Source organism: Loxodonta africana, chromosome 9, assembly GCF_030014295.1.
Source record: "Loxodonta africana isolate mLoxAfr1 chromosome 9, mLoxAfr1.hap2, whole genome shotgun sequence".
NCBI classification, from domain to species: Eukaryota; Metazoa; Chordata; class Mammalia; order Proboscidea; family Elephantidae; genus Loxodonta; species Loxodonta africana.
In genome coordinates, this window is record NC_087350.1 from 54764580 (window position 1) to 54777933 (window position 13354).

The 13354-nt window shown below is 55.5% G+C and overlaps 1 protein-coding gene across 3 annotated transcripts in view; it reads right to left on the bottom strand.

The window, feature by feature from the left end:
* DAB2IP (DAB2 interacting protein) overlaps positions 1-13354 on the bottom strand; it is a 102903-nt gene that overhangs the window by 25015 nt on the left and 64534 nt on the right. For all 3 annotated transcript variants that reach the window (XM_010587664.3, XM_010587667.3, XM_010587668.3), the window contains exons 2-4: positions 5357-5510; positions 3346-3444; positions 1852-2406 (exon numbers count right to left, since the gene is read on the bottom strand). In XM_010587664.3, coding sequence (XP_010585966.1) covers positions 1852-2406; positions 3346-3444; positions 5357-5500 — 798 coding nt within the window. In that variant the 5' untranslated portion in view covers positions 5501-5510. The remainder of the gene's footprint in view (positions 1-1851; positions 2407-3345; positions 3445-5356; positions 5511-13354) is intronic.

Genomic DNA, 13354 nt, shown 5'->3' on the forward strand with positions numbered 1-13354 from the left:
GTAGAACTGCACGGCCCCTGTTCCCCAGTGCCCGGGCTTCTATCACCAGAGACTCCCTGTCTTTCACGAAAAGCACCATTAAAAGAAAAAAAATTTTTTTTTTTTTTTAATGATTGGTCCCCAAATATTCCTGAAAGGGGAGCTCAAATGCAAGTTCCCCAGCAGCATAAATTAATTACCTTCTATCTTTCCACCTATTGCTTCCTTAACCAAATGAGGGCCCACAAGGGGAGGCTGAGGTGCTGGCTTCCACCTCTCTCCACAATGAGCACCATGCTATGTCTTTCCTCTTGGCTGTGAGCCAAGAGCAAAGATCCTTTCAGAGCCAGCCCAGCCCAGCCTCCAGGGACTGATATTGAAAGGGCACAGCAACAGAAAAGGGCACCGCACAAGCCTCTCCGCCCCAAGGGCCACAGCCATCCTTGATCCATTTTTGGTTTCCTACCCACCCCCATGCTGACAGTAAATTAAGGACAGTCTTCGCGCAGCCAGAGATGGTTCAACCTGTAGCCTTGCCAGTCAAATGTGAAGGCTGAGGATGGCAGGAAGAGGTAGTCAAACAACATCTAGGAAAGCAGAGCGCCGCTGCTTCCCCCACCCTGCCCCACAGACCCCACCTTGAAAAAGTTCCTCTCCCTGGCCCTGCACCTGCCACACACCACTAGTCCAACAGGTCGTAGGCCACGGGCCTGGCTGAAGGGGTGGGCAGGAAGGAGGCCAAGGGACTTCAAGTCATGGCCTCTCCCTCCTAAGGTATAAAAGGACAGCATGGCCTTCATGATGCCATGGACCCCTGGGCTCTCCCTAGGTACCTGAAGCCTGGCTTCCAACCTGTGCCTCTCCCTGACCTCAGGCAGAGCGTTCAGGACCTTGACACAGGATGCTGCCCACCCCTGCCACTCAGGTCTTAATCCACACCGCTGTCTAAGCAATGTGGTTGGACTCCAAGTCCAGTCCTCCTTCTTCCATTGAATTCCCTTTGGACAGCTGCCCCCGAGGGAAAAGAGTAGGATGAAGAAGGGTAGATTCACCTCTGTGGCTCACAGAACCATGCTCCATTCAGCTGGGTAGGTAGGACATGGGGAACCTTCTCCAAGCACTCAGGTCTGGAAGGAGCCCACTTGTTTCCAAAACCAAGCAAGTGACGGCTGAGGTGTGCCACAGCCTGGTGCTGCTCAGCCCATTTTCAGGAGTAGGAGCTGACGGGAGGTGGGGGCGGCGGGGAGGTAGGCCCCTCCAGTTCTGAAGTAGGGCCTGCCTAGATGGCTTCTGGACAATCCCTATTTCTGCAGGGCTCTGGCAGTGGCTATAACCATGAATGGCTGTAACAGATGATCATGCGAGTCTAAATGTACAAATCGGTGTGTATGGGTCTGAGTGTGGGGTGAGGCTAGGGTGCCATCCTGTTGGGGGCTATCTTAGCCAGTCTCAGCACCTAATTTTGTATGTGTGTTTAGGTTGCTGAGACTAGTGGGGTTTGTGGGATCCATGCGTGCTGGAAGAGCCTGCTACACAACCACTCCCCCAGAGCTTCAGGGGTCAGCTCTCCGGGGCAGTGGAGGAAGGCACCAGAAGGTAAGCCCACTCCCCCACAATAAGTGCAATCCCTGTCCGCCGGCCTCAGTGATCAGCCCCAGCTATGGAGGAGGGGTACAAAGCCCTCTACACCATGACACAACTCCTGAGTTTAGGGAGCCCCTGGCTGTGACCAATATCTCTAATGCCTTCACTAGAGCTGCAATACATAACATGAACATGGGGGAACAGCAAGTAATCTAGTGCGTGCCACCACACCTGCGGTATGGTGGGAAGCCCTGTGCACAGCCCACAGGCCACAGAGCCCACACGCACCTTCACCTTGCCTGTGCTCTGCAGGATGTGCACCAGGGCGGACGCCATCTCCTCCTTGGTCTTGGCGCTGAGGATGGGCTCGAGGGCTGAGCAGAGCCCCAGGTAGTGGTTGGTGATGTGCTCAGCAAACTCCTTGTACATCTCCATGGGCAGGATGGTGATGGTCTGGTAGCGCGCCTTGATGCGGATCATGGGCCCGGGGCCCTTGCCGCCCTTGGGGTTGGGTGTCACCACTGGGTACCATTTCTCCACAAACTGCCGTCCAGCCACTGAGGCAGCAGGCAGGCTCACTAGGCCCAGGTAGCTGTTCCGCTCCTTCTTCTTCTTCTTGTCAGTCTCCCGGTACAGGTGGACGGTGACTGTGCGCAGAGGCGGCAAGTTATGGAACTCAAAGTGCTCGCCCCAGAAGACATTGTCCGTCTTGAGCTTGCCTGTGGTGCGGGCGTAGAGCACGTCGTCCAGGCACAGCTCGCACAGATACTTCTTCTTGGCTGGCAGGTCCTTGGCCTCAATTACCCACAGCTTCAGGATGTGTTCTACACGCCGGCTATTGTCCTGCACAAGCAAAGGGGACGTAGGTGGCTGGTTAGCTGGGAGTGGCCCTGCAGCCCCTGTCACTCACCCCTGGCTTAGCACCCTGCCGAAAGGTTTCAGATCTGAGAGGGCCTCTGAAGGTGATGTCCTTAGGGGACAGCCCAGAGCCTGAGACAGGGTGGGGGACAGGGACAGCTCTGGGGTCTGACAGACACAAGGAAGATCTCTGCGCTGCCTCATACTAGCTGACTGACTTTGGACAACTGACTTAATCTAAACCTCCGTTTCCTTTTCTGTAAAATGGGAATAAAATTACTCCTTCCTTATAGAGTTTTAAGATCAGGCTACCATGCCATTCACCAGCTTTCTTTAGTTTGCTTGTCCTTAAAATAACTTAAGAGGGGACCACAGCTAAGTCCCCTTCCTTAGAGATGCCATGATGACCAGGACTCAGCCCAGGCCCTCAAATCAGCCAGGGAGGCAGACACGGCAGCAGGTGATTACACTCAGGGTCTCGTCAACTTGATGGGGACAGCTCACGGGGCAGTGGGAACACTGAGGAGACACCGAGACCGCCTGTGCCAGGGAAGCTTGGCTAGATGGGGACAGACGTATAAGCTGGAATCCAATGAGAAGTTGGCCTGTGGGAAAATGGGGACAAAGGTTCCAGGCAGAAGCACCCCAGGGTCCAACTCCCCAACCGGCCAACACTCATTTCTCTGGCCCACCTTCCCCAATTTGTCCCTTCAAGAATAGAAGCAACAGAGGCCCATAGTACTAGTCTGCCAACTCTAACTCCTCTTTCAAAGCCTGACCATACTCAGGCCCTGCCTTCATGACCACCTCCATCCCAGCCCACACCAGAGACCCCTCCCTCCTGCTTCTGCACACCTGAGGCTGTGCTCTGCTGAGGCCTAACCTCAATCCCCCCTGCTTTGGCAAGAGCTGGTACCGGCCTACCTTGTTGGGGTGCACCGCTCGCCGCAGGTTCTCCATCCACTTATCCCGCTCAGCAGCTGACCGGCAGGAAAAGCACTTGCTTCCCGATGACGTCGTCACCTGTGAGGGACAGACAGACAGTGCTACAGGGGAAGGGAATGCAACAAAGCTAGGCAGTGGGTGGAAGGTCTCGGGGGCTTAGGAGACTTGGCCGCCAGGTCTGTACCACAGCCTCAGGAAGGAGGTAGGGTGAGGCTTATCATAACCCTTGGATTTCATATTTTACATGTGGTAAGTGAAATCTGCTGTCACAGAGCAAGTCAATGAGAGGAGAGTGGCCCAGTCCTAAGCCATCTGGCTACTGGTCCTAGGTCCTCACCCCTACCCCAGGGTCCTTCTGTCTAGATAGAGAAGCATCTTACTGACGCTAACCTAAGTCTCCCTGAGATGGATAAAGGATGGGCCACCCTGCCTGGGTCAGAGGGCAGTGCATAACCCAGGAACTACAGGTATCAAGGATGCAGACCAAGGGTACAGAGTTGGTGGGTACAATGATCACATCAGTCCTCAGCTGAGACCTTCCAAGAACTCTGTTTTGCCAAGCAACATGACAAAAGTGATGGTAACAGGTGCCAAACGTTTTTTGTGCCAGACTGGAGAGGTGAGAATGGGGCTGCCTGGGTGTGCTGGGCCCTGGGGCCCTCTCCCTGGAGCTGTTGTTCTCCTCTTCCCAACAGACTGACTCTTGCTCATCCTCCAATCCCGAGTTAGACATCTTCTCCCTGAGAGTATTCTAGGCAGGTGGCTTCTACTCTGTGTTTCCACTGGCCCCGTTCCCCCGCCACACACCATGAAAAGGTTCTTTAGGAGGAAACTCAGGCTCATACACGGGGTTCAAGGGTCTTCCCATTCTGCAGCATCCCCTGTTGTGGACAGTCTTGTCTTCAGCCCTTCCCAGGCAAGGAAGTCAGAGCCCTGATCTAGCCCTGCATGGCCACGATCTGGAACCAGAAATGGCACCCAGTGGTCACAGGGCATGCGGCACATGCCTGGCAACATTCTGTTCTCTCCCTGGGGCTGGGGGTGCCAGGAGGTTGCCACACTGTCCCCAAATGGCTCATTGTCATTACCAGGCTCATTTCTCCCTACGAGAGAGCTCCCCTAATTATACAAGACTATTGGGGGGCAGAGAGTGGGGGTGGGGAATCTTGGTAGAAAGAAAATATGAATGATTAGAAAAGCTATTAGAAACCCCTTCCCATTCCCCAACCCCCCGGACCACGAACTCCTAGGAGCATCTGGAAACAACAAAGTCCTGGTCCTGGCTTGGCCTCAACCTAGGTGTGTGACCTCTGACATCTTCCTGTCCCTTCTGAGCCTCCATTTCCCCACCTATAATGAAGGATTGGACAGGCTCATTCCTCTACCAGAGAGCTCCCCTTATTATATATAACTATTGGGGGTGGAGAGTGGGCCCCAGGGAGAGAATGGAATAATCCCCTATAATAGCCCTGCCCAGATTGGGTCACTGGCCCTCTGCCCCCAAACTCTGGCTCACAGAATGTTAGGGCAGACAAGGTTCAGGCTTTCATTGTACAGAAGGTGAAACAGGCCCAGAAGAAAAAAAAAAAAAAAAGGGTGGGGGAGGGGTGCTCCATTATCCAACACTGCATTTGGGAATTCTCCAAGGAGGGGTGGGTGGGCTGGTCAAGAAAAGGGCTCTGGGGCCTATTACTGCAATTCCACACAGCCTTCTATCACTTTTACCTACTACCCAGCTTCACTTGCTATCATAGAGAACAAGTGCTGGTCCGTTTTCAAGGAAAGCCCAGAAGGCAGGAACAAAGCCCCCTTTCCGAGCTCACCCAGTCCTGGTTTCTTAGGCGCCCAAGCCATGAGCAGATTCCCACCACTGTCCCAAAGAGCCTGGCCCCTGCCGAGGCTACAGAGCACTCAAGGAGGGTATCTGGAAGGAGACTTGGCCTCATCAGAAGGGAACATCAGTACCCCCTTCCCCTGCAGTGGGACCCACCTCGAAGCAGTAGTCCTGGCCTAGGATGCTGCTGTGTACAGGCTTGATGACCACCTCCTCCTCCATGCTGAGGTCCAGCGCCTCCACCGCGCTGCTGGGGCTAAGCAGGGACTCGTGGGAGCGTGACTCCTTCAGTCTTGGCATCAGATGGGACCTGGGGTGGGGGGGGGGTGGGGGGCGTGGGCATTCAGACTGGGCCTGTCACCCTCCTGGCCAAGTTAGTTCCAATTCCCCTCCTCAGCCCACTCTGACTCTGTCCTTGTCCCAACTCCCCTCCCTTCCCCTCCCCTCCAGGAAACCTACCCAGACCCACTCAGCTGGAAGCAATCACTCCTCTCAACTCTCACTGTCTTCCTAGTTTAAGACAGATTTTGGGGAGAGGGAAAGGTGTGGTGCAGGAGTCACAGAAACCCACCAGTCCCTCTTCCCCACTGTGGGACCCTGGGTAAGTGGTTCAGACTGTCTAAGGGAACAAGCAGCTGAGGATTTGGCAAACACCCAGGAGTTTAAAGTTAGCACTTGAGCCTGCAGGGTCTGCCTGCCTCTTGAGCAGTCCCAGAGACTCACAGGGAAGAGCTGGCTGTGACCCAGGCAGCCTTCTGGGGACCTGGGGCCCTCCCCATCTCTCCACTCCAGTTCTTGTTCAAGACCAACGCAGTCACCCTGTTCCAATATTTGTCCAGATCCTCACTGCCAACAGAGCCCTTTCTCATATACTATCCCACTCCACCTGCTCCTCATGAGGCAGGAGAGCGGCAGCGGTGTTTGTTGCTCCTATTTTACTGATGAAGACACGGAGGTTCAAAATGGAAGGGATGCGGCAGTCTCTGCAGAGTGCCAAGACTCCCTGAGACTCAACTGGGGCCACGTGCTGGGACTCACGGTCCCAGGCCAGAGTTAGGGGGCTCAATATAGGTCTTGGCACAAAGAGCAGAGGTAGCTGACACCACCTGGTACGCAAATGGAACTGACTGGCTCCAAGAGACCTGGCCTTGGACCTAGGCCTACTGTTCACTCTGCAGCCCTGGGCAAGTCATTTCCCCTCTTTGCACCTGGGTTTCTTCAATGCACCTGAGGTGGTACCTGTACCAGTGCCTGGTAGAGTCTACTCATTAGAGAGGTGAATGCCCCTTTCCCAGAGCCAACGGCACACAGCAGGGCCCTACTGGACCTCCCTGCCCCCAACAGCTAAGACAGAGGAAAACACTGAAGACCATGGGGGGGCCTGCAAAGATTACTCCTGGAGAGCGGGAACCGGGCAAGTCTTACCCTTGCTTGTGGCCACTGCTCAAACCCCTGGAGCTGGTGAGGAATCTGCCTCAAGCTTAGCCCACACAGAACTCTTTCCCCACCATCCTCTGCCTTTTAACTTCTGGCCTCCAGTGGTGGCAGGGATCACTGGGCTCAGTCTTCCATTCTCTCCCTTCCTCACCAAAGACCCCTACCTCAGGTCAGGCTTAGGCCAGGCCAAATACCACACATCTCAGAGCTGGGCCCTGCCCTGGAGGGACATATAGCAGGCAGGGTCACCAGAGGCTGGCCCCCAAGTACACATACCTGTATACCAGTTTCATGACTGCCAGGGGGCTGGGGACCAAGAAGTTGAGATGAGTGGAACTGCTCTAGTCAGAGGGCCTCATAGGCTGACAGAGGCTGCCACCCCCCTCAACTCCAAACCTCCATGGCATCAGCCCTCTGTGCATATGAACTCCCCCTACCCCCGGCCCCAAGTAGAGTACTGTGGTAGGTGCTATATGGGAGTCAGAGCTGGAATCAGGACCCCCACAGCCTAACCCAGGAGTTCCAGTCAACCTTCTCCTGACTGCCTACCCATGCACGGCAAGCTGCGCACATGGAAGGGCTCAGATCACCTAAGCTGAATCAAGCCCCTCAGGCAGGACTTGTGAAAGCTCTAGAACAATGGACAGGACAAGAGGGGCGTAGTAAGAACACACCAGAAGGTTGAAACCCAAACTACCCCAGGGCTCACATGGGGAACTGCCCAAAGTGGCCTAACTTCAACCACCATCGTGGCAATGACCAATGCCGCGGGTGGGTCTGTCTCCCCTAGGTTGAGATTAGGCCCCCCGCTGGGCCTGACAGCCCAGCTCACGGGGCAGACTCCAGGCCTCCCTCCCAGAATGGGGATTCATACCTCAGTATAAGAGACACCCTGCCTCAGCAAGTGGGGAGGTTGCCCTGCATAGGACAGGCTGGGACCTGCAGCCCCTAAGCCTGCCATCAGGGGCTGAAAACAAGGGCAGCAGGCTGGAATCAGTCTACTTTCTGGCCCAGCCTGGAAAACCTTGCCAGGTAAGGATGCTGGGAGCCAGGGTGGGTAGGGTAGGGACACAGGAAGTACAAAGGGAGGAGCTGGTGAGCTGGGCCCACCTTCTACCTGCGGCGCCTGAGGAGTTATTTGGGGAATGGAAAGGGAGGCTTTGTTCAGAGACTGGGCCTGCCCAGAGAGACCCAAGGGGCCCTGGTCCTACAGCCCCAGTAGCCCAGCAGGCCCAGGCCAGGCCCCAAAGCAGCCAGAGTGAGCCTGGAGCCTGTGGCTGAAGAACCCTCTTCCTTTTCCCCATCTTGCCTCACAAACATGTCCCATCTGGCCAGGCCCTCACTAGAAGGTTCCTGGCTGAACAGAGAGCTGTGGAGAAGCTCACCAGCCTAAAGGTGTCCTGGATTAGCCTGGCACACCTGGCTGCACCTGGGCAGCCTCGACCCTCCCCACTTCCCCAAAGGCTTCTCCACGGGGGGTGGGGGCAGTGAAGCAGAGGTCACACCCATCATCCTTGCAGCCCCAACTCACTGGGAGAAGGATCGGGGGCAAGGCAGGGCATAGGAAAGCCCTCCTGGCCAACATGTTCATAATGGGGAGAAGACAGCACCCACCCATCAGGCCCCAACGCACAGCATCCTTGGTCCTAACCCACTGGGGCCCAGAGGCAGCTATTCTGCTGTGACCATACCAGAGTGGAACCTCCTGGCAGAGCCAAGTGGTGGTGGTGATGGTAGTAGGTGGTGGTGGGAGGTAGTGGAGGTGGTGGGAGGCGGAGGTGGTGGTGGTGGTGGTGGTGTTGGGAGGTGGAGGTGGAGGTGGTGGTAGAAGGTGGAGGTGGTGGGACGGTGTTGGGAGGTAGAGGTGGTGGTGGGAGGTGGTGGTGGTGGTGGGACACGGTAGTGGGAGGTGGAGGTGGTGGTGGTGGGAGGTGATGGTGGGAAGGGGTGGCGGTAGGAGGTAGTGGTGGTGATGGTGGTTGGAGGTGGAAGTGGTGGTGGGAGGCGGTGGAGGAGTTGGTGGCGGTGGTGGAGGTGGTGGTGGTGGTGTGATGGTCAAAGGTGGGAATGGCTGACACAATTGCTGGGACTCAGGAAGGGAAAATGGTCATTTGGTCACTTCCTGAACTCAGCAGAACAGCCTCATGGCTTAAGAACCACCTCCTCCAAAAAGCCAGCCCAGTCCCTGCCTGCAGCACTTCCACCCATTTCATGAGTGAGATCACCTGCCCCATCAATCACCCAAAGAAGGCCTTTACCCCTCTCTGCCTCATCTCTCACCGGGCATTGTTGGGCCACTTTCCTTTCTCACCTCCGGCCTCTGGGTTTCAGAAGCAGCCATCCCTGGCAGGGAGGAGGGCGAGGGAGGGGAAAGTGCTCTGAGACTGCTCAGGCTTGGGGGTGGAGGGAGTGAGTGGCATGGCTCCTACCTGGGAAGCTCAGGTCAAAGGAGCTGAGCTGGCCCTGCTCTGCCCTGGCTCCCATTCCACTCCTAGGAGATAGGTACTCGCAGGCACCTACCTCCAGTCAGCACAGGGCACCCGGCTTGTCACTTTTACATCCCAACTGCATACAACCCTGCCAGGAATACTCATCTAGCCATTTTACAGAAGGGTAAGTGGGCTCAGGGAGATGTTACTTGGTCTGCGCAGGGCCACCTGCTGGGATGAGGACCCAGGTCTGGAAGCTGTGCCCACAGCTGCCCTGTGTGGAGTCTGGGACCTGATGCCATTGTACACAGGGCCTCGGCCAGGCCCCAGCTCCTGGGTCAGATCCTGCCCTCCCACCCACAGGCCAAGGTGAGAGAGAACGTGGCCCAACACTCTCCCTCTGCATGTTCTCCACCCATACCCAGCCCAGCCTCATGATGGCTTCCTTCCCTGACCGGCCTGTGGACTCTGGATACAGGAGTCTTAGATCTCCTCAGTGAGGCGGTGACTAGGAGGGCAAAAGGCCTTCACCAGGTACCTCCGCCCATGCACCTCACTCCCACAGACCACAACAATCCTGCCAGGGATGCCGTGCAAGTACACTGGGCTCAGGGAGGCTGGGCTGCATGTCTGCAACAGAACCAGGTCTCAAGCCAGGGCTGTGGGCTCCACACACTTGCCCCAGCGCACCACGGTGGAGACGGCATGCCTGGCCAGGCCAACCCTAGGCTCTGCACTAGACCTAAGAGGCAGACACCGTCCTCATCCCACTTAACAGGAGAAACCAAGGCCTGCTCAGAGAGGAAGTGACCCACCCTGAGCCTTGTCTTCTCTCCCAGTGTCACATTTCAGGTGTGGTACCCCATACCTTGGGGGGCATTTTCCTATTTGAAAAAAAAAGGAAGTATGCTTGCCTGAAATGGAAAATATGGCAATAAGCACACACTGTGAAAAAAGACAGATTTTTCAGGGAGAGGAGATTTCTCATGCCTTTGAGTTGTGAGGAGGGAATTTCTCTAAAGACCGTATGGGACTCAGTTCAAGCCCCAGAATGAGGCATTCTAGCCGCCGGCCTCAGGTCCATCTGCCTGTCCCACCCTAGCAGGCCCACCCTTCAGTCACCACTGGGGTCCCAATTCTGTTAGGCAGGCCCCCAGGCACATGTAGCCCCCTCTGCCCAAAAGTATCTTCCCCCTTTCCTATCCAACCTTCAAACACCCAGCATCAGTGCCCCTTCTTCCAGGAAGCCTTCCCAGACTCCCCAGGCATATAGCAACCATGCACCTGGGCCTAGCACCCTAATATTCATGAGGCTGGGCTGGGAAGTTTGTCCCCTTGAAGGTAGGGGTTCCTTGTGGGTCGGGCTGGGTCTGGCTCAGCTCTAAGATTCAGAGCTTCAGGACTCCTGGATCAAAACCCCAAAATCTCAGCAGCCAAGGTCAGCTAAACCCAGGCAGGGGGGATCTCCTGGCATGAGGACAATCTTCGCCGAGCCCTGCAGACCCTGGTGACAGTGATTCCCTTGGACAAGCAACAAAGAAGACCCAAGGGTGGGTCATCAGGGCAGCAGTCTGCTCAAGGCCACTACCCAAGAGCCTTAAGGGGAGGCTCACCCCAGAACCTCTGAGAAATGGCTCTGCCCTTAGGGAGCTCCCTCCATTTCTCCCAAGGTTAGGAAGTTCATCCTACCCTCTGCAGCTGCACCTCCAGCCCCTGCTCCATGGCCCTAGCCCTCTTAGATCTTCCCAAAGAGGGTGCATTCTCTAGCCTCACAGCAGCTCCCAGGGACCAGAGGCCCTTGCTTCCCCTTCTCCTCCTCCCAAGTCTAGCCTGCTACACTGGGGGCCCTTCACTGTATCTTCCATGACCTAGAATCCTCACACCTCCAGAAGGAGGTGGCACCATGATCTCCAGATTATAGAGGACAGAGCCTAGACCACTGGATAGTAAGACTGCCCAAGACTCCACTGCAATTGAGAGTGGTCTTGGCTGGGGGCAGTTGTGTCCCACCAGCCTTCTCCCACCTAGTCCACAGCATATCCCCACCTCCGCCACATGCTCCTCTATCCGACAGGTATCACTCTCGTTTCTCCTCTCTCCCCTCATAACCTACAGAATAATTGAGTCCCAGATGCCTCATTGCGGTGTTCAAGCCCTTCCTGAAGTACCCTCTCTCTACCCTCGCCTCACACTACACCCTGGCAAATAACCAGACTTCCCTTCCCTGGTCGCTGAACACCTCCCCTCTGGGGGACCTGGCCCATGCTGTTTCTTGAAAGGGTACTGTCTTTCCCTCCACTTCTCTGCATAGAAAAATCTTTCTCAGTCTTCAAAGCCCAGCCCAAATGCCACCACCATGCTGCTGTCCCTGGTCCCTCCAGAAAGATAACACTCATACCCATACTGCCCAAGCTCCACTCTGTGCCACTTTCCCACCTGTCTCCTCATGTTTTTCTCACAACAATTTCGTCGGGCCTGAGGTACCACATCTCAGATAGGCGAGGTGACTTGTTCAAAATCACATGGGTAGCAAGTGGCCAAGTGACAACTGAACCCAGTTCAGCAGAGTCCAAGATTAGCGTCACTACCACAAGGCACCACCTCCACCTGGCTTCTCAACTGTTCCACGGGGGCACCACAGGCAGCAGGGCAGGGGGCAGGGTGGCTGGGCAGAGTGGGGCAGCCTCTGCCCAGGACCCAGGGCCCGTGGGCATGGGTGAGGCCATTGTTGAAGATAAAGCCAGGCCCCAACAGCAGCTCATTGTGGGGGCTGGGCAGCGGGAACAACAGGGTCATTGTCCTGGCTCCTGGGGCACTGCCTTATCTGACAGCCTTCTAGCCAACCCACGAGCTGTGTTTCAACCCCGTATTTTTCTCTCTTAAAAGGTTAGTGGCACAGAAGTTCAACAAACTCCCCATTATTTCAAGAAGGGAGTGGTCCCAAAAACAAAACTCACGATAATCAGAAAGTCCTATTTTGACACAGTGAGGATGTTCCCAGTAATGGGCGGGGTGAGTTGAGAACAGAGTTGTATAGCCTGGAAAGGAGGAGGCTGAGGTTCACCCTTCAAATCTCAAGGGGGCTGGGCTGGGACCAGGAGAGGCCAATGCCAGCTCATTCACAGCTTTCCCAAAATGGGCCAGGCTGGTTAGGTTTCAGAGGGAGTGGGCACTCTATCTCTGGAAGTATGCTAGCAGTTGAGAGGCCTTTTAGACATGGTGCAGAGCGACGCCTGCACTGCTGGGGGCTGGAACAAGGATTGCTGGGGTAAGAGGCCAGGCAGTCATAGGGAGGCCTTAGGCAGGCAGTGGAGGGAAGAGTCTGATAAGGCATAAACACACATATACACACTGTATGTGCACACAACGGAAATGCCACCTGCAGTTGGCAACTGGCAAGAGATAAGCAGAAGCCTAGTCTCTACTCTTTATAAAACATGTGGCCTTGGATACATTAAGTCATTCAACTCTCTAGGCCTCAGTTTCCCCATCTCTAAGTGGGGATAATGACATACCTTTCTCACAGGGCTGCTTTAAGGATTAAATGCGGCAGTGCAGGTGAGATGCTCAGGAGGACAGGTCAATGCTAGCTACTACAATCACTCCCTCTTGAGCAGTCCAGTCCTCCAGTCTGTTCACTTACTACTAGGCACCATTTCTGGAGTGGGGTATAGAGCTGTGAACCACACTGCTGAATGATGGGCACGCTGCTATCAAGGCTGACATTGCTAAGGGAGGTAAAGCTCCTGATACTTGGGGCGACAAGATAAGGACTTCGCATGCTATTCTGTCCCTTTCCCCTCATCACTCAAATGCCTTAGTTTCTCTATGCCTGTTTTCCCCATCTGCAAAATGGAGACAAACAACATCTACCAAATACTCTGGGATGCCTTGGCGGGGCGGGGAGGAGGTGGGGGGAGCCCTTAATTTCCTGAAGTAAAAGGAAGGGAAAAAGGGCACAGGGCAGTAAATCCCACCGAGGGGCCACTTTGTCCTCTCTTGCCTGTGACTCTGCCCCAGCCCCAATCTCCATCACACATCCTTGTGTGGTCCCATGCCACTGCCACAAGCAGGCCTGGGTGGTGGTGGGGGGGGGGTGTTGGGGAGGGGAGGAATTCTGGACAAGGTTGTTCTCCATGAAGGAGGTGCCGACCTGAAGGCTGGTGGGACCTTCTGACTCCCTAAGCCCCAGTTCAGGTCAGAACACACCAACCATGCACCTGCCTGTCACTGCCAGGCAAGTCCAGGGAACGATGTTGGAAATCTCTGCCCACAATGGATGGGTCCC